The sequence below is a fragment of the Podarcis erhardii genome (assembly GCF_964252035.2).
Source record: "Podarcis erhardii genome assembly, chromosome: 9".
Taxonomy (NCBI): Eukaryota; Metazoa; Chordata; class Lepidosauria; order Squamata; family Lacertidae; genus Podarcis; species Podarcis erhardii.
The window spans coordinates 5,297,996-5,324,479 of NC_138512.1; the positions used below are offsets into that span (position 1 = coordinate 5,297,996).

At 42.1% G+C, this 26,484-nt stretch overlaps 2 protein-coding genes and 1 long non-coding RNA gene across 4 annotated transcripts in view; 1 reads left to right on the forward strand and 2 right to left on the reverse strand.

The window, feature by feature from the left end:
* Positions 1–408, forward strand: part of CC2D2A (coiled-coil and C2 domain containing 2A) — a 51,844-nt gene extending 51,436 nt beyond the window's left edge. The window contains exon 37 of the mRNA XM_081876190.1: positions 1–408. Coding sequence (XP_081732316.1) covers positions 1–28 — 28 coding nt within the window. The 3' untranslated portion in view covers positions 29–408.
* On the reverse strand, positions 197–26,484 carry FBXL5 (F-box and leucine rich repeat protein 5). Of its 2 annotated transcripts, none has more exons than XM_081876266.1 (11): positions 26,284–26,484; positions 21,372–21,587; positions 19,628–19,723; positions 17,227–17,422; positions 15,946–16,128; positions 15,270–15,395; positions 13,780–13,928; positions 13,503–13,585; positions 10,166–10,891; positions 7,988–8,136; positions 197–1,004 (listed from the first exon to the last, which is right to left on the reverse strand). In XM_081876266.1, the coding sequence occupies exons 1-11, from the start codon at positions 26,365–26,367 to the stop codon at positions 928–930; spliced, it is 2,085 nt and encodes a 694-aa protein (XP_081732392.1). In that variant the 5' UTR covers positions 26,368–26,484; the 3' UTR covers positions 197–927. The 2 variants fall into 2 exon arrangements, with proteins under 2 accessions (XP_081732392.1, XP_081732393.1); XM_081876267.1 differs by having other exon boundaries at positions 17,233–17,422; positions 26,284–26,482.
* LOC309350008 lies at positions 3,902–7,925 on the reverse strand. The gene is made up of 2 exons (XR_014160249.1): positions 5,644–7,925; positions 3,902–5,386 (listed from the first exon to the last, which is right to left on the reverse strand). It is a non-coding gene; the product is annotated as an uncharacterized lncRNA (long non-coding RNA).

Genomic DNA, 26,484 nt, shown 5'->3' on the forward strand with positions numbered 1-26,484 from the left:
GCATTTATGTGATTTTAACCAACCTTGAACTGTGTTAAAGCTGAAACTGCACACATTAAACACATGTAAGTTGTGGCCGTACTGCATTAAAAAGTTTACCAACACATTTAGCTTTCAAGTTGCTGGAACAATATTGTTATTTTGCGATGCAACTGAACTTCCCCTCCATTCAAATGAGCAGATTACCACCAGCAAGTTCCTTAAAGCTGAAAATTTATTTATTTCAGTTGCTCTTACAGCAGAGAAATCACTTCTTGGAAAGTCCCTTTCAGAATTCAGCGTCTTTAATGAATTTCTATAGACAATACAGGGGTCCTGGTTGCTATGCAACTACAGTTAAGCAAATACTTTGTGAAGCCCACAAAAAGATGTGGCAAACAGTCATTGGCTTGCTAACTTATCCAGACTCTAACAAATTCAGATGCTGATGGGAATGTTCCATGTGCTGTTCTTTAAGCTTATAACATACGAAGTCAGTGCTAAGACAAAGTATCTGTAATTCTGCAGTAAGAGAATTCTGGGATCAGAAGTTATGGGAGAAATCACTACTGAACAATATATATTGTTATCCAGATGTATTTAATATTTATATTGAAGCATGAGCTTAAAAAATAATAAGGGCTTAGCACAAAACACAAAATAAAAATATTAAGTGCCAAACGTTAGGGGGAAAGTGTCAAAAACAATCTGAGTAAGTTTCACGGCACAAAGAATTAAACCTCTCACCTTCCGAAATCAAAGTGAAACATTGTGAGAATGGTGTGACCCTACACAGTTTGCTTATAAGATTCTGAATTATGGGGCAGAAAGGACCTACAATTTGCACTTCAGAAGGGAACTGTTAACACAAGATGCGGACTGTAAGTAAAGTGCATGAAAGGAAGTCTGCTGAGCTAATGAAGTAGACTGAAAAGGAAAGTAGTCAGGTCATTCACCAGAGCGGCAGCAGGCTCTGAAACCACACTGCAAGTTCTGGCATCCACTGGCGGTTTCGGCGTGAGGACCTGTGTAAAGACAGAACAAATGTGAAAGGAAGAAAAAGGGATGGTGTTCATCTTGTGCAGTAGCCCTTCATAGCCTTTTTCATCAAGGGATATTTCATATTCATTCAGAGTCTCACATTGCAATTGTAATATCTTACTGGTATACAACTGATTATACCACATTTAAATATATTATTTGCCCAACGGACTTCACAGCAGCGCTGTGGCCTTCCAGGTGCTAGACTACAAAACCCATCATCCTTGGCTGGGGATGATAAGTGCTGGAGTCCAGCAGCATCTGGAGGGTCCAGGTTAGCTTCCTTGGGCTTAACAAATGTAGCTCCTATATGAGCTACCTATTTTACTTGGAAGAAATGATAAAGCACCTAATTTTTTAAAAACCCTCCAGAATAGATGATCTGTTTCCCAAAGGTATACTCTGATGAGTTCTGGCTCGAAGATTATAATTTATTTTTTTAAAGTCCCATACCAAAGTTTTACCAAGTTTCAGCAACCATCACTTACCTTCATTTGCAAGTAATTTTAATAAACAGTGAAATTACTGCACTATTGGCAAAAGCCACATATGCATTTAAAAACAGGTGCCCTACATTATTTCAGGCACAGGACATTCATCTTAATGAGTCATTAATATTCAGGGTATTTTATATAATCAAAACTGGACAGAAAGTATGTGAGGGTGTGTTAACAAATAATAACATGCCTGAAAACAGTTAAGGGGGAAATGAACCTCTTTCATTACTGAAACCAACATTTGTTAGTACAATTCAATATTCTGGAAATACACCGAACACACACTTCTGGCTATTCATCTTGTAGGAGTCATGTGAAGGGCACCTTGACAGCAGAATACTATTATTAATTAATTAACGGCTTATATGTCAAAATGGCTTCTAAGCAGATTACAGCTATAAAATAAATCCATAATTAAAATGCACATTTGTAATTAAAATGCACAACAATTTAAACAGCAACAGTTAAAATAACCAGGTCATAAGATCAGGGAAAGGCTTGCCTAAACAGATGTGTTTTTAGGATCATATGAAGCGATCAGCAGTGCTTTGCCTCCTATAAGGCTGCAAGTAAAATCATTTATTTCATGTACCTGGGTTAAATAGACCAAATTTCATAAAGATATGTTTCTTTCTTTCTTTCTTTCTTTCTTTCTTTCTTTCTTTCTTTTCTTTTCTTTTCTTTTCTTTCTGCATGCCCTATCATAAGGCCAAACTACAGTTTTTATATTGAAGGCAAAGTGTCCTGTTCCAGCGTCACACTTGTTTCCTGCCAAAATTTGATCTCCCAACCTGCTATTTGCTCCTTGTGCTTGTAATAAACAGCATCTCTTTGGGCAAAAGGAGCTGGAGAGGGAGGTATTCTTGGCAAGAAATGAAGGCATCGTCTCATTTCAGACTGGGAGAGTGCAACTGGTTTTCCTCGAAAAGCAAAGCTGAGTATGCTTTTTAAAAGTGTGAGTGACATTAATCAACATACAGTTTGGTTCTTAGATGGATACTCAGTTCCTTAATTTAAGAAGTTTGAAGGTGAAATTTACTGAGACAAAACTAGAGAAATAGCAATTCTGAATTAGGATTTTAAGAAATACATTCAAGTTAGGCTATGTATCATCATCTAATCATGACCATACCTTTCTATGTGTAAGACTAGGGTTTTTTTTTTTACTAAAAAATAATGTTAAAAAGGGGAGATAGTCTTCTACACGGGGGCAATCTCCCTCCATTTTCTTAATCTTGAGTCCCCAAAAATAGGGTGTGTCTTATACACAAAAAAATACAGTATATGCTGGAACTTCAGAAAAACTGTGGTTTTTGCGCCCCAAACTCAGAATTAGAGAATTTCCATGATCAAGAAGAAAACCAGCTAGCTTCTGGAAGGGTTGAATGATTTTATTTTTCTCTGAGAGTCCAACACTAAATATGTATCTTCCCCCACCCCAAAACACAAATCTTAACTAAAAAACCTTTGGTCATGGATGAAAGCCTAGTTGACTGAAGCATTTTTTAAGACCAACCACAAATGCTTTCCCTTTTACCCAACAAATCATATTCAATGTGTTTTATTTGCTAGTTTTCAAAGTACTCTGACAGTGCATTTCTATACATGCCAACTCAGAATTAAGTTTAATTAAATGCAGTAGGATCGTTTTCCAGGTAAGTAATCCCAAATCTTATATTCAAGCTACAAGTTTAGGAAAATATGGTCAGGCAGAATTTAATTATTTACTGCTGCAAAACAATAAACAGGGGAAAACTGAATGATCTCTTTCACCCAATCGATACCAATTCACAAGTGATAAAATGAAATGAAAAAACTAAACAGATGTTTCAAGAAATATGATCTGGAAAAACAGCAAAAAAAACTTGAGTAAGAAGGATCCCTTAGAGGTATAAAATGTTTGGCTTTTAAAAAGCACTTTAAATAGGGAAATAAACTTTTAACAAGAAAGTGACAGAAAAAAATAAGTCTCCCCATTTAAACATAATGGCAATTTAGCTAAAGGAATGAAGTTAAGGGTTGTTTTGTGAAGCTGTTACAATTCAGAGGTCAAAAGATGGAAGTATGCTTTACAGAATATTTTCTATTAAGGAATGGTTTTATCACCACTTTAGTAATAAACGGGAAATTTTAGAATGAATAAATTAAAATAAAGAAGAAATCTCCTGCACCAAACACTTTGTTGAAGTATATTATAAAAACTTTCTAGGAGATACTGGTTCCTGTTTTTGATTCATGTAATTAAGAGTAGCATCCAATTAGTCACTCTCAACTTACAGAACACATCCATTAGGAGAGGGATTTTTTTTGGCACTTACACCTTGTCAGCAAGAATATAGGCAGGTAAGAAGGTAGTGTTACAGATATATATATATATATATATATATATATATATATATATATATTTGGAATGTATCTTTATCTCAATATTTCAAAAAAGAAAAAAGCCATTTAGCAAGCCATTTACTTTGGGAGGGGGAAATGTTAACACTTCACAGAAAAGGATGACATCTGTTTGCCAGTACCTAATTTAAAGGGTGTATTATGAAGCTCATCAGTTCGGCTAGTTAGCTTCACATTTTCACTAATGAGAATGCAAAAGCCCTACACTATAGAGCTGGAATTGTTTTATTTATTTGCAAATGTTTAAACTGCTTTTCAGGCACATTGCCGTCACAAGGCAGCACACAAAGATCCACAACAGTGCACTATATAAGACCATCAGATTAAAACCATATCACATCTCTCTTCAAGTGAGCTGTAATAATAAAACACAGCAAAATTGGTTAACTCAGGTCAAACTATAAATAACAAAAGCTTGTTTAAAAGTCAACAATGACAGCGCGTATTGTACTATCTGGGGGTAGGGCATTCAAAAAATGTGTGGCCAATGAAGACCTGTTCCTGTCACCCGTCAAGTCTAACATCTTTCACTAAAGGGCCAGAGAACAGTAGGGCACTAGCAGTTGGTGTTATTATGGCTTTACAGAAATTTAAGAACTTGGAATAAGTATAGAAAAATTCTTTCTGAAGGTACTGTCACCATTAGTACTGAAACTAGGGTAAAGAGAAAGGAAGGGAAAGGACCCCTGACCGTTAAGTCCAGTCACAGACGACTCTGGGGTTGCAGCACTCATCTCGCTTTACTGGCCGAGGGAGCCAGCATTTGTCCTCAGTTTTCTCGGGTCATGTGGCCAGCAGGACTAAGCCACTTCTGACGAAACCAGAGCAGCACACAGAAACGCCGTTTACCTTCCCGCCGGAGTGCTACCTATTTATCTACTTGCACTTGACGTGCTTTCGAACCGCTAGGGGGGCAGGAGCTGGGATTGAACAACGGGAGCTCACCCCATTGCGGGGATTCGAACCACCGACCTTCCGACCGGCAAGCCCAAGGATCAGTGATTTACACCACAGTGCCACCCATTTAACTTGAATTAATCTGTTAATTATATTTCAACTTTCTGCGCACTACCACATTCACTAGCTAACTTCCTGTTGTATCCAACAACTTGGAGCTCGTTTATGAACTTACTTTCTAATAATGAAACAGATTTCCCAGAAGATCAAGTACATATGATGACCTCTGGTTCCAACACACAGCTAAGAGAGCCCTCCCCCCATTTTGCCATCACCTTGTTCTGCACTCTTGAGAAGAGCATCACACCCACAGCACAGCCTTATTCGTCCTTATCAAAGCAAATTTGGATATCATAGCATTATTTCTTCCCCAGCAGAATCTGCTTTTTCTTGTCTTTCCTTGCCGTAAGTGCAGCATGAGCACACACCGTCAGAGAAAATAAGGAAGGTATGCAGTCAGCGTGGTGCTTTATTTATTTATACAGCAAGAAAAGCAGGTAGGTGAGAAGCTGCAGCGCCCAGTGGCGTAGTGTGGGTTGTCAGCACCCGGGGCAAGGCAAGTAATTTGTTCCCCCTAACCCGCACGCCTGGCACCCCCCCTCCACAGTGAGCGGCGACCTGGCGGCTCGGATCGGATTCGCACAGCCAGCACAGCAGTGAGAGAGAGTGAACCAGGTAGGGGCAGAGAGCTGCGAGTGCGAGCGCCGCCCCCCAGATGTTGCGCCCGGTGCAGCCGGCCCCCCCTGCACCCCCCACGCTACGCCACTGGCAGCATATATGGGCTTTCCAAAAATGAAGGGCAAGGCATAGCTAGAATTGAATACCATAGTTGCCTGGCCTAAAGGCACTGAAGGGCTTTAGCACTTACGACCCCTCCTTAAAAGTGAACAAACCCATATACCCATCCCAAAGGGAAACAACATCCAAACAAGGAAATGTTTGTTAAGGCATGAACCATCCAGTACTTACATTTTGAGAAGAGATATTATGTTAAGAGCTATCCATTATAGCAGTTCTTCACAATCTACTCTTAAAGATGATGCCAGCAAAATAGTTACAGTTTATTCAAACATTAGCCAAGGTGAAATATTTTTCAGTGGCTGACATTTGGTCACTTACACACGTTAAATTAGACTTGTCAGCAAGGCAAAATGCGCTGTTGTACCATGCAAGAGGAACAAAATAAAACAAAACCTGGGCAAGCCCCTCTCAATAGCAGATAAGCCCCAGGATGTTTCCAACTGAGCCAGCTAGGACAAATTAGTCTTATTTTCCTGAAACAGCCAAACAGCATAATCTTTTGGGAGGTAATAAACTGTGCAATGAGGATTTTTTGTTGTTCTTACTGAAAGGGTTGGTGTAAGTCTGCTGCTTAGGCTAATTTCAACTGGCCCCAAACTCCTTTTATTCATTAATTAATTGATTAATTAATAATTTTATTTATACCCCGCCCTCCCCAACCAAGACTGGGCTCAGGGCAGCTAACATCAGGTATAAAAACAGGATTAAAATACAACCTAAAATGCAGCCTCCAATAGCTACCTTAAGACAAACCATTCATGCATCCACTGTTCACTAAGGACAAATTATTAAAAAAAAGAGAACTCTCCATTTATGCTGTGAGAAACTTCAAAGAGGAGCACAAAGCTAACCCTACTGGAAGAGATACGGATACAGACTTGTGAAACGTTCAGAAGTAATAGGATGATTCAGAGTTTGTTCCAATAATCTTATCTGAGGCAGACCTGGGGGGGAGGGATTACGTTGCGGTCTACTAGCTTGAGAGTTGTCTCGTGTCAATAACTAATCCAGTATCACAGCTCCTCTTCTGTGAAACAAACCAGTCAAAGTACCTGTGCCAACAAGATTCCCACAGAACACGGAGGTCTAGGCTAGGCTTAATAGGATTTCAACCTTGTACACTACCATGACTTTTGTCATATTAAAACAAAGGCATTTCAATAGTTAGGAAGTTAGCAGCAAATGTTAAACGGAATCAATCCATTTTCAAGAGCTCAAGATCAGTGTTAGAAACTGAGATATGAAAGATAGGAGCTAAATGGCACCTTAATCCAAGTTACGGGTGCAACAACAGAATGTCTAGGTGTGCTTTTTTCTAACAAGAATCCAAAGCTGAAAATGAATGAAATGCAGCTGAAATACTATGTTCATTTTTCACAAGGTCTGGTCATTCCCCTGCCCACTCCCCTAATATTCTTAAGAGGGTCTCTTCTCCAGTCTTCAGGGAGTAGCTGGAAGTGGGGAGGCAGAAAAAGGTCCTCCTTGCCTTCCACTCTGCAGTTTTAATCTGAAATCTTAGGCGCAGTGCTGTGCCCAGAGCTTGGAAACTGCTCACACTAATGATATTCCCTGTCACAAAATGCGCCTAGAACAATGGGAATTTTGAACACTGCTCAAGATACACAACACTCCATATTAACATTATTCTTTCAACTGATTCAAACTTTTTCAATCCTAATGTAATCACTTTATATCAAAATGAGAGCTATCAAGAGGTGGAGCCAGTTACTTCACTGAAATGGGATTTTAAATGATCCACCACAAGCATGCTTCTCTGTTCTATGTCTAGAATGGTATCAAATCAATCAAGCTTTATTGCAGTCAAAGATCAGACAGCAAAGTTAACAACAGCAACATATGCCACAACTGCATAAAGAAGCAGATGTAATTAAGAATTCCCTATAAACTTATTTACATTAAAAATAACACTCCTTCAGCTAAAACCTGTATTCCAGAGATCATAATCAGTACTCATTCCCCGGCTAACAATGTCACCACTGCCTGTCTTGTCCTATAAAACAGAATTTCGCAACAAGCCTGATGATATCCAAATCTTCATCGGCAAAAGGGTATTTAACGTAAGTTTCCTCTGAACTGCCAGATAAATTCCTCAATAACAGTAAAATTAGCTCTCTTCAGCTAACATGGTACAAAGGGCAGTATAGAAGAACTTGTAATATTTAAATCTATGCCTTTATAGACACATTAAACTTTTAACAATGAAAGGCTAATGTAACTCAGAGGACCTACAACATTCCAAGGGTTAAATATAAATGCTTTTAAAAGGTACTTTATTCAAAAGACATTACCGTTAATGTTATCACAGTAGTAAAAGTGTTCATGATTCAGAGAAGGGCATACAGACACCAAATCCTGCAGGCCTGCACCGGTTACAGTCAGACAACCGGAGAGATTGAGGTGTTCTAGATGAGGGAGCCCACCTCCCAGAGTCAGCATCCTAATGTGGAAAATAAAGGCACATTAAGACCATGCCAGGAACCAAACAGGTAGCAGGAGAATTCTGCTTCTTTAGCAAGATGATATATACATTTAAACCACTCGGGACTTTTGATATTTGAGCATTTCTTTCCTTGACCTTCATTATAGCAGCCATAAAGTTCATTAAACACTACCCTGCTTCATGCAAAATGAATTCAAGACTGCCACTATTAATGTAGAGCCCTGCTGGAATACAGTGGTGCCTCGCAAGACGAAAAGAATCTGTTCCGCGATTCTCTTCGTCTAGCGGGTTTTTTGTCTTGCGAAGCAAGCCCATTGACAACTTAGCGGATTAGCGCTATTAGCGGTCTAGCGGCTTTTAGCGATCAGCTGTTAAGCGGCTCATCAGCGGAACAGCTGATAAGCGGCTTAGCGGCTTAGGAAAGGGGGGGAGCAGAAAAAACCTGCAGGAACTCGCAATATTTTTTCGTCTTGCGAAGCAACCCCATAGAGAAATTCGTTTAGCGAAGCGCCTCCAAAACGGAAAACCCTTTCGTCTAGCGGGTTTTCCGTCTTGCGAGGCGTTCGTCTTGCGGGGCACCACTGTATATGGTTTGTTCAGACTTAAACTAAACTTTCTAAGAATTAGACACCTACTTTGCTCACCCAGCCCTACCATAGATAATACAGTGGATGAAATGCAAGGAACAGAGATGGGCAATGGAGTAAAGTAGGGATACTACAGTCATATAGGATCCCGTTTGACTTTTGTCTGTAACCAAGCTTAAAGTAGAGATTCCATAGTACTGATAGGTAAATAAGCAAACAAATCAGAGTTATATCACACAAAAAATTGACCATGGTAATAACAAAAAAGGAGTAACCTGGCATCAAGAAACTTGATGAGGCTTGAAGTGCATGAGAGTAGACAGCAGTTATTAAGAGTCAGGGGTAAGGCAGCGGATGTCTTCCTATGCCAATCTAGAAAGCCTATTCAAGGTAAATGAACCAATGCTCCCTTCTCAAGTTAGCTTTTGCACATGGATGTCTCCCATGCTATGTCACATCTAACAGTGAATCCCAGCAGAACGAATGTAGCTCTCTAAACTGGTGGCAAGATGTTCTAGAACAGGGGTAGGCAAACTAAGGCCTAGGGGCCGGATGCGGCCCAATCGCCTTCTAAATCCAGCCTGCGGACGGTCTGGGAATCAGCATGTTTTTACATGAATAGAATGCGTCCTTTTATTTTAAATGCATCTCTGGGTTATTTGTGGGGTACAAGAATTCATTCATATCTTTTTTTTTCAAAATATAGTCCGGCCCACCACATGGTCTGAGAGACAGTGGAAAAGGTTGCTGACCCCTGTTCTAGAAAACCCTTCTTTTGAAGACCGCTTGAGTTTGTGTGTGTAGTTCTAACTTGTAATGTCTGGTGAATGTTGACGCACACATCCATCCCAAAGGCTATTTCAATTTCCAAGCCAGAAACTGGTTTCATGTATTATAGAAGATGGTAGTCATGTGGGAGTCTAGTGGGAGCACATATCAGCAACATGATAATGCCCAGATCCAGTTGAGATGGAAGAGCAGTTAAAGTCATCCTGAGTTGTAGGGAGAGATTAGCATCCAGTGTTTGGTTGGGTGCTTTCTTCCCAATGACAAACATGTTTTCTTTTGTTGTCTTCAGATAGACCTACGGGGGGGGGGGGGGCAAGGAGACACCAGAAGGGGGAAAGTGTATGGTTGGGGTTTTTTTTTAAGAAAATAAAGCTCTGCTCCCCACCCCGGATTCTGGAAGAGAAAACTTTACAGAGGATTGTAGTCTAAGAGAAAGAAAAATTCAGAAAAGAGGAATGTGAACTCAAAGGCAGGGAGGAAAGGAATAATCATATCTGCTTTGGGCAAAGCACTTCTCCACCTCCAATCGTCAATGCATTACCACCAGATTCAGTGGCTAAGTAATGATGAGATAACAATATGATTTTGTGCTGTTTGTTTTTTAAATGGCATTAATGGATTTTGGCAGGGGTTTTAAAGAGGCTACATACCTGAGGCCGTGGTCTGTTATCTGGTAACATCCTGACAGACTGAGGAACTGAAGAACTCGCGCTGTCTCATGGTCTGATTTTGCACTCCTGAAGTATGCAAAGTCTTTCCCCTCTGACTGTTTACTAGTCCTTGGTGCATGTTTAGATAGTGCAGAGGATCCTGGGAGTGCCTGAATAGTTCTTAAAGCTGTCCCAGCACAACAGAAAGAGTGACCGCAGTAGGTCAAGGCAGTAGGAGCACAGTGCTGCTGCCAGCAAATACTAGTCCTTAGTCCAAAAATGTCTTTGCTGCAGCATGTTGCAGAACAAGTGAAATTTGATGAAGGTTCTACCACACAAACTCCTTCAATATTTCTGTGTTTCCACTCAGCAGCATCTTCAATATCTGCCAGATCTTCCGCATCTAACATCCAGATATAGGCAGAGTTAAAGCTCTCTGATCTGACAGGTGCAATCCAATGGCTTTCATTTCCTTCTCCTTTAATCAAATTTTCATTTGCAATATCATGCAAACTACAATTCATTTTGCTGGCCTGCATGGCAATGTCTTTGTTTTTCCACACAGTTTTTCCATTCCTGTTTTGACAACTTTTCAGAGATCCTGCTTCATTGGGTGACAAAACTCCCAAGGCTCTGGAAATCTTTTTTACAGCCACATCTGTGATTCTCTCACATCCAGAGAGATCAAGATGCCGGAGATTCTGGCAGCAACCAACCCAAGACCAACTGAAACAAATATTAACATATTTGTTAACCAATATTTTGTTATTGTCCCAACCAGCATATTCAAGCTATTGCAGATAAAGTAGTCATATTCGGATCAATGAATGTTCAACCCTAAATGCATAAAATACTAAAAGAAATCAGTTAAGGATTAATAGCAACTATGCCATGCATACCCAACAAACTAGCTTTTCCCTTCTGAAAAGGGCATATAACTCTCCCTTGTAATGTCATAGATTCTACGACATGCATTCCCCTACTACTGCCCCTCAACATAGTTCAGGTGACCTTCCAGATGTTGCTGAACCACAACTCCCATGATCATTCCTTGCCATTGGGTATGCTAGCCAAGAGCAATAATATTTAAGTCCAACAATACTTGGAGGGGCAGAAGTTGCTTTAAATTATCTGACTGCTGTATTGTAGGACAGGTCAAAGGGTATGAAAACAAGGTTGTAACTCCTGGCACTGTGTGTTGCCACTGTTGTGTTGACTATCTGGCTGCACTGAGAATAAGCAATATAATGCTCCCTTCAACCCTTCCCCCTCCTTTCATGCACAAGAAAGGAAGATTGTGTCCAGTTCTGGATACCGCAGTTTAAGAGGAAAATTGACGAGTGGGATATGTACAGAGGAGGGTGACCAAGAAGATAAAGGATCTGGAAGCCAAGCCTTAGGTGGAACAGTTGAGGGAGTTGGGAATGTTTAGTCTGGATAAAGAGCCCGAGAGGAGATATGGTAGCCATCTTCAAATATCTCAAGGGCTGTCAGATGGAAGAGTTTGCTTTCTCCTACTCTGGAGGATAGGATCCGAACCAATGGCTTTAAGTTACAAGAAAGCAGATTCTGACTCAACATCAGGAAAAACTTTCTAATGTTAAAATCTGTTTGACAGTGGAATCAACTCCCTCGGGAGATTATGGACTCTCCTTTATTAGAGATTTTAAAGCAGATTGACTGAGCAGACATGGACTTGCAACGCTCTGCACTGTCAATAGTTTGTACAGATAATAAAGCCTGGAAAAGACAGGTTGGAGTCTTGCCTGTTTGCTCCTGAGCAACCACATCAGCACCTGACACAGATGTTGGATGGTCCTCTGGCCCTGGTGCTTCAAGTTGAGATTCCTGCATTGCTGGGGGTTGGACTAGATGGCCCTCAGGCCATGGTCCCTTCCAATTCTACAATAAGCTTCCATTACTGGTTTGTTGTCTGCTTCCAGCAAAATAGCAAACCACAAACAGGAGCCTCTGATCTCCTCCCCTCATGAATAGAGACAAAAAGGAAGAGTGTGCATATATCCATGGCTTGTGTCTGTTCATTACCATGCCAAACCATGAGTTAGTGTTGCATTTGAATAGGATCTCTCTCTTTCTAAGACAGACAGGCAGGAAACCCAGCTCAGTCAAAGCTTTGCTACCAACAGAATGTCAGCTGCTGCTTGTGTGTGCATGCTACACTAAACCTTCTTTAAGAATCAAAGCACTGATAGCTAAACGAACCAAATAGTGTGGCCACACAATCATTCTCCATCATTTGCCAGGTCAAATGCAAAGGAAAAGACTGAAGGGGGTACCTCCCTACAGAAACAGAGTGAACAGTCTGCTTTTAGCAAGGAAAATATGTCCCAGCCTATCACCCATGCCAGAAACACTGGAGGGAAATAACAGGGAAGCCCTATTCTGTTTATATAAGCCTGGTACAGACCTGGACAATGCAGAAAACAAAACATTTTAACTAAGTTTTCCACATTCATGGATCACTATGGTTTAATAAGCATTATTATTAGCTAAGAGTGTCAGACTAGATCCTGGGAGACCAAAGTTCACATCCCCACTCAGCAATGAAGCAGACAGGGTGGCCTTGGGCTGGTCACTATTACTCAGCCCAACCTACTTACAGGCTTATGTGAAGATAAAATGGGGAGAGGAAGACCCATGAGTGCCACCTTCAGCTTCTATCTAATAGCAAACTGCAGTTCTTGCAGAACTGGGATTTCTGTTTTAAACCGTTTTGCTGTGTGCAGTTTTAGACTATGTGGACAGTTTTTTCTTTTACCTACTCCTCCCATTTGCCAGGATGCAAGATACATTATCTTTCCCACACAGACAGTATAACAAAGTCATCCATCAAAATGAATTTATGCATCTTGTCCTGCTAAAAAGCACATTTGCTTTTATTCTCTCAGTTTCAGCTTTAACACACATATTTGTGGTTATTATCAGAAGGTTGTAGCATTCTCGATAGGTGCTCCCACACCTTTCCAGTGCAATGTAAATCCCATATGATTATAGAAAATCAATTATTATTAATAATGTGTTGGGTATGCCTAAGTATTGCTGGTCTGTTCTGCAGAAACAATGTGCCGCAGAAGCAAAAGACTTACACTTTATCAGAGACAGGAGCAATGGAATGTAGAGTCTTAGACTGAATAATAACCCTTGTCTAACTCTTTTTCCTCATTCTGCAGGTAGCGTATGATACGTAACAACTTCCAAAACTAACATTTCTCCCTGCCAAAAACAGTTCACATAATCAAGGCTCTAGGAATTACTATACTGTTGGTAATTTACCAATGGCAAAGTAAACAACAGACACCCCCAAAGGATTACCAACCTTTCAAATGCAGAATCAGAAATATCAGTTTGCGTGAGATCAAGATGCTCCAAGTTAGGACAGAGTTCTAAGATCTGTCTGACCTAGGTTTAAAAGAAAATGGAGTATCAGTTTATGGTTGCAATAAAAATTGTGTCAGAGATTATACTGTTAATCCACCTTGAGTACAGAGCAGGCAGAAAAGCAACAAAGAGATTATTTTATTGAAAAACACCCACTTAAGCACCCTTATTATTCTTTACAGATTCCCCAGATGTATTCATTATGTATACTGTACCATTTTGTTAGATATGGCTGAGCTGTATGCGAGCACAATTGTTTTCACTGAGGTGCCTACACGTGGGAGAACATTATGAATTAAGCCCTGAAGAAAGTCCTTTTCTTTTTGAATAATGCTGATAGCCAAGGATTCTTCTGAATTTTCTTCTATAAAAGGGATCAAAGGACAAATTTAAGAATAAAAAACGGACATATATACAAAGTATGCAAATATATTAATTTTTAAAACATCTATATATCAAATGCTAATTAGTATAATAAAAGCTGCAGCCTAAGTACTTTAGTCAAAAAGACAAATTCCAGATGCAGAGCATCTCACTGCATGTTTTGCCAACCACCACAAGAGGTCAGCCTTCAGAGCAATGAAAGTTACCGTCCTTCTCTACGGTGTCAACAGTCTTAATCTGACACTGAGCAAAAGTAGTTTTCTACCCTGAAGCTAACTTACCATATACAGGTGAAACTCGAAAAATTAGAATATCGTGGAAAAGTTCGTTTATTTCAGTAATTCAACTTAAAAGGTGAAACTAATATATGAGATAAGACTCATGACATGCAAAGCGAAATATGTCATGCCTTTATTTGTTATAATTGTGATGATTATGTCGTACAGCTGATGAAAACGCAAAATTAACAATCTCAGAAAATTAGAATATTAAATGAAATCAGCAAAGCAAGGATTGCAAATAGAGCAATATTGGACCTCTGAGAAGTAGAAGCAGGCACATGTACTCAGTACTTGGTTTGGGCCCCTTTTGCATCAATTACTGCCTCAATGTGGCCTGGCATGGATGCTATCAGCCGGTGGCACTGCTGAGGTATTATGGAAGACCAGGATGCTTCAATAGCAGCCTTCAGCTCTTCTGCATTGCTCGGTCTCATGTCTCTCATCTTTCTCTTGGCAATGCCCCATGGATTCTCTATAGGGTTCAGGTCAGGCAAGTTTGCCGGCCAATCAAGCACAGTAATCCCATGGGCACTGAACCAGGTTTTGGTACTTTTGGCAGTGTGGGCAGGTGCCAAGTCCTGCTGGAAAATGAAGTCACTCCTTCCCTGCAGACCTGGCAGCCTCTCACCCTTTTCCGAACACCCTCCCTTGTGGAGTGTTCCCTTAGCCTCCTCTCCCCTCTTGGGAGTCTTCTGGGCAGCCACAGCTGCCACCCCTGGTTTCTGAGCTGCCTCCTCCCACTGCCCCTCAGGGACCTGGGAAGCCCCGCCCCTGACCAGTCCCAGAGACACCATTTGCCTGCGGAGCTTGCAGCCAGGGCTGCTGCAACAGCTGTGCAATCCTTTAGGAGGCAGGGATGCAAGAGGGCATCAGAGGAGAGAGGGAAGAAAAGAGGGACAGAGGCCAGTGTCGCCCATGGCACCTGTGACCATCATTCAAGGCACCCCAGGGTTCCATAGCACACTGGTTGGAAAGCACTGCTCTAGACCACCCAAGACAAAACTGTAAAGGGAAGATATACAGTTCACCCCTTAACTTACCAGACTCATCTATATCAGCATCTTCATCCCATTCCTGAAAAGCACAGCTTTCATCTTTTCTGTTTTTTACCCATTCTTCATCAGGATCTGTATCAAGATCACCAGGTGGGCCACTGGACCAGTCTCCTAAGTAGCCAACAAGAAAGCATTTAATTATGTTACAGCAAACTTTGAATTACCCACGCAGATCAGAAAGAAGTAGGCTTTTTAAGAAGTGTCAGCCAGCAGAAAACACAGACACAAAGATCATGCAAGTTGCTCTCCTTGTCCTTAATCCTTGGAGACTGGGAAAGTAGCACATGTAGAATTTGTATCTCCCCTCTCCTGTTCTGAAAAGGGCCCTCCCTTTTCAGAACATACCAGCGGTTCAGTGCTCGGATGTCGTTCCTGTAATCAGACGTTTATTGCTACAGCTTAGTCACCGAGGTGTCAAAATCAGTTGTAAGAGAATTGCACTGTCTGTCTTGTATGTAGTATATCAGCAGTAACGGGTCAATGTAGGGCTATTCACAAGTGTACACTAGCCAAATAATATAGATATGCCATAAAAAGAGTAATTTACGTTTACAGTGCTTGATCTCAGAAATTATATACCTTCTTCCTTAATGGCTTTTATTTTACACATAAATGGATGGTAATCTAAGCTTCTAAAGAGCTGGGAATTTCAGCCACTTACCTCTGGCCCAGTGCACGGGGTAAAGATGTTTCCAAAGAGATCCAGTTTTAGCCAACTGAGACCATTTGCTATTTACTTGACTGCATCGACACAACTCCTGAGGGCTAAGGTAACTAAAAATAGTCAGCACAACCTCAGAAGGAAGATCAACAATATTGGTGGTTTGCCCTTTTTCTTCGGTTTCTGAAATATATGGGAATACATTCAGTATTTTGGCAGTGGCTTGAAGAGTATTATTCTGTTTAGAATGCAACAATAAAAAAATCATCACTGAAGCTGTGGCAGAAAAGCAAAGCTGACAGCATGTACAGTATAAATGGGGAGAGGAGGCAGAGCCCATCAACTTTTACATCTCTCCCTCAGAGCCATAGCACTGAGTGTTGACATCCTTTCCCAAAAGAATAACAAACATAAATACCCCAAACTCAACTGCTACTAAATTGCATGAACATTAAGCAATTAAACAAGTATAACTAGTGAAAAACCAACAAACATAAGCACACTCAGCTGTCCTGGATTGAAGCCTAAATGTTATTTCCCAAGCTCTCTGGTGTCAATTCAGCCATCACTTTTTAAAGTCTTGATTTCTTTGTTGCCATTTATCTAATGGGCTTTCATATTAGCCACTTCATCCAAAAACAAAGCAGCATGCAGGACAAAATCATTGTGTTTTTATTTATTTTTATTATTTTCTTAAATTTATATACAGCCCTATACCTGCAGGTCTCAGGGCGGTTCACAGGATAAAATCAGAATATTAAACCACCATAGACATAATTCAAAAGAAAAACATAACCAACCCATTTTAGAATATTTCCCAACTTTTTCTTACCATCCTGCAGGTGTTCCTTATTAATCTCTATACCACAAAGTAAAAGATGTACTTGGAAATAAATGCTGCTATTTTCAAGAAAGCTCATCAAAGCACTGCTGCTACTTGTTTTGGCAACCCAGATATTTTCCTGCAGGACTCTACTCTGCAGCATTATTATTATTATTATTATTATTATTCAGCACTACCTTCAATCAGAAAACGAAAGCTAGTCTGGGGTGAAAATGCGCAGTCTAGGATACGAAAAATGTTTCAGTGAGTAAGACTGACCAGACCTGAGCTGAGTATAACAGAGATAAGATCACTAAAGAGACCAAAAGTAACTGTAACCTACATCAAAAGCTCTACAAGTTGCAAGAACATAATTTTAAGTGCCATGGAGTTATGTGACATTATTTTCTAGAAAACCAGCTGAGAAATTCAGAAGATTGCTACAAATAAAAGGTTACCTTCACCTTGATCTGCTTTTTCATCCACAGAATATTTAAAAGCTTTCTGCAGTTCCTCGGCTTGATTCCAGAGACTAATACCTTTACGTATTTCTGCTGCAGCTTCCTTCTGGGAGCAGTGTTGCGCAATTACTTTCTTTTTTATGTCCTTCAATTCCTCATAAGTAAAATATTCCATCAACATTGGCTGGAAAACCTAAGATACACAACAAACGTCACTTTTTGAATAACCCAATTGTTCCAACAGGTCTCTTGTTTTGGAAATACTACATTTAACTTTCTCAGTCCAAGATCATCAAATACATATGATACACATACAAGGATGAGAAACAACATACACATAGGATTAGCTGCAGTAGGGCTGGGCGATATCTGGTTTTTAACATGAAATATCACCAGCAAACCATCGCAATACAGCAATATATCACAATGTCTGAAAGAGGGATGGGTGAGACTGGACTGAGGAGGGAGGGAGCAAGCAGGAAGCACAACCAGGAGAAAGGAGGCAGCCCGCTTGCCCCAGCGAAGGTGTAGGCAGGCAGGTGCCCAGGTTCTTGGGCGCCCTCTGCCACTTTCAACAACTGGACTACAGAGGGAGCGAGCGAGCACTGGGCGCCCAGGGGTGAAATATGCTTTCCTGGTAGCAGCTAGTGAGCAAATGGAGATGTGCAATATATTGCTAGCTCAAAAATTCTGAAGCCATTATCACAATCTGAACTTCCAACCAGTTTCAGACGATGTATTGATATATCACCAAGCTCTGCAGGTTCTTTTGCAGATTAGAACCTGGACAGACAATAACTCATAAAAATTGAGACATAGAATCATAGAATTGTGGAGTTGGAAGGCACCCAAGGGTCATTTGGTCCAACCCCCTACAATGTGTGAAGGCCCTGCCACAGGTCACTGCTAACTCGGCAACCCCCAGTGAGGACACCACCAACAGAGCCTCCCCCTGCTCGTTGTATGGCCTGGGGAAGGTGCTCTTTTAGGTAATTGGGTTCCAAGCCATTTAGGGCACTGTATGCTCAAACTGGAAGTAAAAGCTGGACCATAAATAAGGCTGATTGCCGAAGAATTGGTGCTTTTGAATTATGGCGCTGGAGGAGACTCTTGAGAGCCCCATGGACTGAAAGAAGATCAAACCTCTTAAGGAAATCAGCCCTGAGTGCTCACTGGAAGGACAGATCATGAAGCTGAGGCTCCAATACTTTGGCCACCTCATGAGAAGACTCCCTGGAAAAGACCCTGATGCTGGGAAAGATAGAGGGCACAAGGAGAAGGGGACGACAGAGGATGAGACGGTTGGATAGTGTTCTCGAAGCTACCAGCATGAGTTTGACCAAACTGCAGGAGGCAGTGGAAGACAGAAGTGCCTGGCGTGCTCTGGTCCATGGGGTCACAAAGAGTCGGACACGACTAAACAACTAAACAACAACAAATGCTCAAACTATTCTTGAACTGGGTCTGGCTGCTCAATGACAGTCGTGTAGTGATCCAGGTACTGGTCACATTGGGCTGTCATACTTACCAATCTAACAACTGCATTCTGCACTAGTTGCAGTTTCCAAGGGCAGCTATACATAGAGCATATAACAGTAGCCCAGGTGTGAGGTCACCAGAGCACGAACAACTGAGGCCAGGCAGGCTATCCTGATTCAGGAAAAGCTGATGAAGAAGCCTAGGCTGGGCATAAGAACTCCCAGCCATGGAAGCCATTTGAGACTCCAGTGACAAATTGGAACCCAAGAGTACTACCAGACTATGAACCTATTCATTCACTGGGGTATAACCCTACTGAAAACAGGTTGTACATCTAATTCCTAGACCCGGGAACTACTGGTCCACAACACCTCCATCTTATCAGAATTCCGCCTTAGTTTATTAGTCCCTCTCTATCCCATCACGGCTTCCAGACACTGGTCCACCTTCACAGCCTTTCCCGAAAAAAGTGACAGAATGGAGAGAGAGAGCTGTGTGTCCTCAACATACTGATGGCACTGTGCTCCAAATATCCTTGCAGAAAATGGAAAAGAAGAGAAGTAGACGTGAGCTTGCCATTTTTGGCAGCAGACCAGTTTTGTCTTTTGAGGAGGACACTCAAATCTAAGACTAAAGGCTCTTGACTACTACAGTCAGAATCGAAAGAGTTACTTAGGATAATACAATGAGGCTCCCCCCTTTTTTTTATTTGCTTTGAATAGCAAAATCCGCATACCACCAACTGCTCTTAAAGCTTCAAGCATTTGCCACAAAGTAAATATGCCTCCTGTTCAAAAAGCACATCTAAAGCCTGCTTGGACACATGGCATTCTGAAGCTTAATTAACCATCCAATTCCCATCCATTCACTGGGTACAGTCGAATGTAATGGCCAGAAACCATTTCCTAGTACAGCTCACCTCCTCCTCTTCTTTCATGTGAGGAAGAAAATCCCTGGTAAAAGCTTCAAGCCTCTCCTTTAGCTGTTTCGCATAGTTTAGTTGTTCATATTCATTCTGAGAATGATAAAAAATACCATTACTAAGCATTTGTGCCATTTGAACACTTACGATCAATTGTTAGAAATTGTTAAGTTCTAAATTCCTTAAAATTAAATATGAAGCAATATTGAAATACCAATTGGTTTGTGTCAGTTTCCACAGTAAGTTCAAGCCATCAAAAACAACACACCTCTTCATTAGATGTCTTAAATACCCAGATACCCAGAGACCAACTTATATAAAATATGTTAGCATTTCATTTCTAAAATGCTATTATTTTAGTGCAAATGTAAACACTTGTTGTCAGGATGTCTAATTACAGTAAGGTAGATTTTGAAATAATTCCCCAGACGATGCTTCAGATTAATTTTAAAGAACTTGTAGGTGACCAGATTTTGTGAGTATTTCATTATATCGTTTAAGTACTTAACAGGCATTGAAAACTAGCAGTGGTACCAGTAGAATTCAACAAATGAAAAGATTAAAAGGATTACCGTCCGACATGTCACAAGCATGGAAAAGTAACTACATATGCCACTTTGTAAAGATAACATACAGTGAGTCAGAAGCCTATAAACTCATGGGTCTCTCTGATATACCTATACATTTAAAGGGGTCAGAAACTGGCAGTCCAGGGCCAGATGCAGCCCCTCCTTCTCCTCCCAGACAAGTTTCAGGTTTTTTTTTTAAAAAAAAAACCTTGGTTGGCTTTTCAAGTCTAATTTTGGGAGGGAAGAATCAGGCAGGGATTGCATCTGGGGAGGGAAGTGCTTACCCTCTTTGTGCTGTGAATCCCTCATGCCAGAATAAGGGGGGAAAGCCTTCTACTTGGGGGAAAGCTTGGGGGGGGGAGCCTTCTACTGGTGCTAATGGAGGGCTGTTTTCAATGCTAACTGCCACTTGGGAAAATTGGCTATCTTTAAAGAAAGTACAGCTAGCAAAGGAAGGCTTAAACTTCCCCTTCCTAACTAATACCTATGAAGATCACACACACCCCTCCATGCAGCTATTTTTCCACCCTAGTGTGGTGGAGGGAAGAAAGAGTAAGAATCTGCATACATACATGTGTGAGGAGTGTGCTATATGTGCATTCTGGTGGTGCAGAGGAGAAAGAGCATGGTGTGCCCATGGAAACTTTAATCACATACTCCAGAATTAGCCTCTCCTGCCAATGGCATATGACCCCCAAAAGGGGTGGTCAAGATGGAACATAGCCCTCCAACTGAAAGATTCCCCACCCATCAAATCTTAAAGCTATGATGTTCTTATTCATCCACATCCCATGTGACACCTGTTTTATAAGGTGTGTTATTCAGGCATGTCATACTGCCAGAAGTGTCAGCTGCTGACATCGCCCAAACTGCTCTCAACAAAAAGCAGCTGCTTGCTAGGAAGTAAACCATATTTTTAGAGACCTTCCCTTCTACCTGGAGGAGTCAAGGATGCACAAGAAAGTTATGACTAAGCTGGAAATTCTAAAGCACACTTGCAAGAAATAAGCCTCACTAAGCGTAGCATGGCTTCTTTCTAAGCAAGCATATATACAACCAGCCTTGTGGCACCAGAACTACGCTGAGATTGCACAAATTCACACATGATCTCAGAAATGTGATTTTGCATTGTACCACCCAGAAACCAAACACTCTTCTTTCTGAAAGCTCACCTTCACATTCTTCAACCCTTTCTCAAAGAGGCTAAGCATTTCTGAGAGTTTATTGTCTGAGTGTACATTATACACAGTCCGGCTGCGTTGCTGAAGTAATCCAATTATGTATTCATTTTCAATTTGTTCATGCATTTTGAATTCCTTAAAAGTAGCATATAGGGATTGGAGGAGAGCCCGGAAGTCATTGTTGTTGGAGAAGTTGGTCTTAGAAAGCTGATGGGAAGAAACAAAAAATGATCAGTTTTTTCTGGGCTAATACTCAGTAAATCATGTTATCCTCTAAAAGGGTATTTGACACCATCCCACTTTCCTGGTCAAATGTGTTTCCCCTCCCCACTACAGGTGTTCCTAACTCTGATTAAGAACAAAACAAAACCTGCCTGACAACACATTATTACTACAGGTAAAAAGTCCTGGAAAGTTATTTTAACATATGGCAAATATAGCAAAACCTCATTTTTAACTTCAGTAGTAAATGTAAAGGGCTTTCTCGGTAGTGGCACCCGCCCTGTGGAACGCCCTCCCACCAGATGTCAAAGAGAAAAACAACTACCAGACTTTTAGAAGACATCTGAAGGCAGTCTTGTTTAGGCAAGCTTTTAATGTTTAAGAGACTATTGTATTTTAATATTTTGTTGGAAGCCGCCCAGAGTGGCTGGGGAAACCCAGCCAGAGCAGCGGGGTATAAATAAAATAATTATTATTATTATTATTATTATTATTATTATTATTATTATTATTAACATTATTTTTGTTGTAATTATAGAAAAAAAGGTTTTGCTCATAAATCTGGTAAGAGCACAAGCTTTTAAAGTGCTTTTAGGGTTGTGCTGTCGTTCAGTGCTGAGGTTCAGAGACTCTTCATACATACACACACACTGCTCCCACTAGGCTGAAGTGACCCTCAGCTATGGACTGCAAATTCATTTTGTCACAGACACTCTCCACAACAGATGAAGTGTCTTGGGATACATTGGTGCCTCGCAAGACGAAATTAATCCGTTCCGTGAGTCTCTTCGTCTAGCGGTTTTTTCGTCTTGCGAAGCAAGCCCATTGACAGCTTAGCAGATTAGCGCTATTAGCGGTCTAGCGGCTTTTAGCGATCAGCTGAGAAGCGGCTTATCAGCGGAACAGCTGATAAGCGGCTTAGCGCTTAGGGAAAGGGCGGAAAAAAGCGGGGGGGGGAGTGGGAACTCGCAAGATTTTTTCGTCTTGCGAAGCAACCCCATAGAGAAATTCGTTTAGCGAAGCGTCTCCAAAAACGGAAAACCCTTTCGTCTAGCGGGTTTTTCGTCTTGCGAGGCGTTCGTCTTGCGGGGCACCACTGTATCTAGTTTCTGGCATCCTTTGACTCTCAACAGAGGTCATCCCACAATACAAGGACAGAATACTGGAACAGATGAGGCTGGATGCTTCATCCCTCTCTAGGCATCGCCACACATCCAGGACAGACTCAAATCATTAGCTTAGGAAAGATACCACATTCAGCTCACTCTCTAAGATGTGCCAGTGAGGCTATAATGTTAGCACCAATGAAGGCAGAAAATGAAACGTCTTGAAAAAGAAGTTCAAGGAATTCAGTTCCTACACTCAGGAGTATAGCCCAGGATGATGCTCTTTTACAATAAGTTGGCAACCATCCTTCTACACTAGAAATATGTGACTATGGTCTATTCTGAGGTATCAGTGTTCCCAGCCAGAGTCAAAGGACAAGCCCCAGAACAACCACAGATGCAACATCCAGGCAAACCTCATCACCCAGACCAGGACCATCTGGCCAGACAACAAAGACTTCTTCCCGCCTTGGGACCCCCAAAGTAGGGATCAATGCCAGCTCTGCCACTAGTATCTAGCACTCTTGTTTCTCAAATGGCACCCACACTGGGTGAGGGAGAAAAAGAAGAGAGAGAAATCCTTTCGCAAATTGCAAACAACACAATTAAGGTCAAAGGTTTATTTCAGAGATTATGTAGCATGTTCTGACATAACTGTGTAAGCCCTGCAAAGGCACTAATTAAAGACCAAGAATTTCAGAGGACCTCCTCCTCCTCTCTTCTTTCCACTCCCATATTCCATCAAATGACTCAAAGGAAAACAAAGGAAAATATCAACCCACATTGATAGTGACCTTAGTACTGGCAGCAACAAACGACATAACTTAAAAGGATAGTGCAGGGGCAAGGTGGTGATTTAAAACGACAAGGGGGGGGGAGGCAAATGTAGACCACTAATTTAGATCAAGTTTCCCACAGACACTTTTCATATAATACCAAAATAATAGTGTAAGTATGACCAGTACACCATGTTAACTTCTAACTACAGTATCATAATATTTTGACAGTGACGCCTGTCTACAAACAAAAACAAAATGAAATACCCATGGCTGAAGAAAATGTTTCTACTAGAAGCTTCTGGATCAGGAAGTTCTACCTAAAACGCAGAGGCTGAGTCACAGTCCCTTCAGAGGAAATGTCTGTACTTAGCCTGAGAAAAGCTGATCTATGGAACTTCTTGCCACAAGGAAATGTGACAAAAAAAGCAAATTCAAAAGTTGGATTAAATATCAGTGGGAAATGATGTCCATAACTGCATGTTGATTTTGTTAAACCTCGCTTCCATCTGCCACCATTTGCCCTGCACCACAATCTTGTTGGGCCTCAATATTTCTCAGTCATCTCAAGTGGGCTCTGGGGGTTGAGAGCTGTACTATAGCAACACACACTACACGTGATCATATTCAGTAAATTCTGTGTATTTGACATGCATATGGCCAAGTAAAATGGCCCCTCACCTGAAAAAAAATTAATTAAACTGCAAATGAAGTTTACCCTGAGCTGCTCTTTTCTACAAAGGCTTTCCTGTAGTAGAGCAGGGGCAGGGTGTGGGGAGGTAGATCAGGATATACCTGTATATGTGGGAGTGACCTGAAATAGATCAAGTCTTTCTTACTCCCAGATAATTAGCAATGGCAACAAATATGCTACTGGCATGAAGAAGGGTGGAGAAGAGGCATACACAGAAATGGATATTTGTGTATTGGAAGGTGTGTGAGTTCAAATCAGTTCTGGTTCAAAAAAAACGCTCACGGACTGAGATTTAATTCTAAGTACCTGTATTTTGTACCTTTCTCCACTTTCTAGGCCTCAGGAATCTAGTGAAAAACTAAGTCTTGCAAGCCTGGAATGTGCCCTGCCCTACAGTTTGATAGTACCCACCTGAAACCTACAGTTTATATTGTTTTAAGTTATTCTTTACTGGCAACTTGAAATAAAGGCACATGAACACACTCAATAATCAAAATCTGCATTGCTATGTGGAAAAAACTGCTAACAAAAATTGTATAGTCATACCTCGGGTTGGTTGTGCTTCGGGTTGAGCGCATTCGAGTTGCGCTGCATGGCAACCCGGAAGTAACAGAGCGTGTTACTTCCAGGTTTGGCCGCTTGCACATGCGCAGACGGTCAAAATGACGTCACGCGCATGCGCAAAAGCGGCGAAAAGCGACGCATGCGTGTGCAGATGGGCTGTCGCTAGTTACGTTTGCTTCTAGATGCGAGCGGGGCTCTGGAACAGATCCCGTTCATATCCAGAGGTACCACTGTAGTTGCAAATTACTTTTGAGGGAAGAGGGCTGTGCAGCTGCCAGGTAAATCAGTTATGCTCCCCATTCACAGTGTGTGACTGTGCTAGACCTTGTGCTAGACCACCTTGCTTCAACCTTGAGCCTTTAAAGCTTGTTGGGATTACAACTCCCATAACCTCTGATCACTGGCTAAATTGACTGGGTCAAGCCAAACATGCCATCAGGAAGCTGTAATAACCAAAAGACATTGAGCAATACATTATCTCGGGCCCCTGTGACCTCTGCATTTCCTTGCTCTCCTTTACTTGTTAAGCTGCTAACTTAAAAAGCAAAGACACCTGCTTCAAGGAACGTGTACTCTAAAATGATACAGGGAGAGAAAAATCTGCCTTTAAGTTGCACCTGCTGACACACCAACTCTGCATTGCAAATGTGACATGAAGGCTGGAAACATTAACCTCATCATGTGGGAATCCTTGTTCATCCACAGCAGTGACCGGAAGAGGAAGGACTGCTGGGAGAAGCACAGAGAAAATAAATGCCAATGTCTCTACAGTCACAGCCAGGCACTGTAACTCTAGGAGAGTTCAAGCCCGGAGGTGCACAGAGGGATGCCAATCATCTATGTTTTTTGACATTTGGATTTCTGAACGAGCTTTTCTTTGTCCATATTCGACACGCATGGCTCATGTCACCAAAAGTCCAATAACGTCTTCCACAGAGTTTCTGCCTTGATGTAGCAGCATAGCTGGGAATCGCAGTGGAGGAGGGAAAGTCGGCGCCTAAGGCACTTAGGCCGCGCTTCGTTCGGGGGGGGGGGCTGCCTTTGGAAAAGATTCTTAAGCCCGGGACACACGTGCGTTCGTGCGTGCACACGTGCGGCGAGAAGGCCGCATCCGAGATACAAAACCCCACCACCAGCGGAGAAGCTGCGTCACGTCTCTGCTAAGGCGGGGAAGGAAGCGCAGCCGGCGACAGAGCCCTGCGAGGGAAAGGGCTTCGCAACCAAGCGCAAAAAAACCGCGGAAGAGGGGAAACCTGCAAGCGGGGGGGGGACACGAGTGTGCGGGCGACGGTGGCCGAGAGGAGTCACGGCTCGCGCCAGGCGGTGGCAGCTGCGCATGCGCCCCTCTCCCCTCCGGCTCCCCCGAGGGTGCGCGCGCATCCCCTCTCACGCAGCAAACGACCGCCGGCCGAGCGAGGCCTGAGGGGGGCCGAGGGGCGTGTCCCGGCGCCTCACGTAACGCGCGACCACCTCGCGCCCCCCCCCTCGCGGCTATGGCCGGCGCGTCGCCCCCTCAGAAACCTCCCCCTCCCCCCTCCTACCTTGTCACAATAAAGCCCGACGAGCTGCTTCATCCGCCAGTGCGGGGCCGTGAAAACATCCACCTCCTCAGGGAAGGGAGCCATCTTCTCTCCCCCATATATATAGAGAGAGAGAGACAGAGAGAGGCCAGGCGCTCTCGCTCGGCAGCCGCGGCCGGAGACGCTGCCCCTTCTGCGCGTGCGCCCCGCTTCCACCCGCCG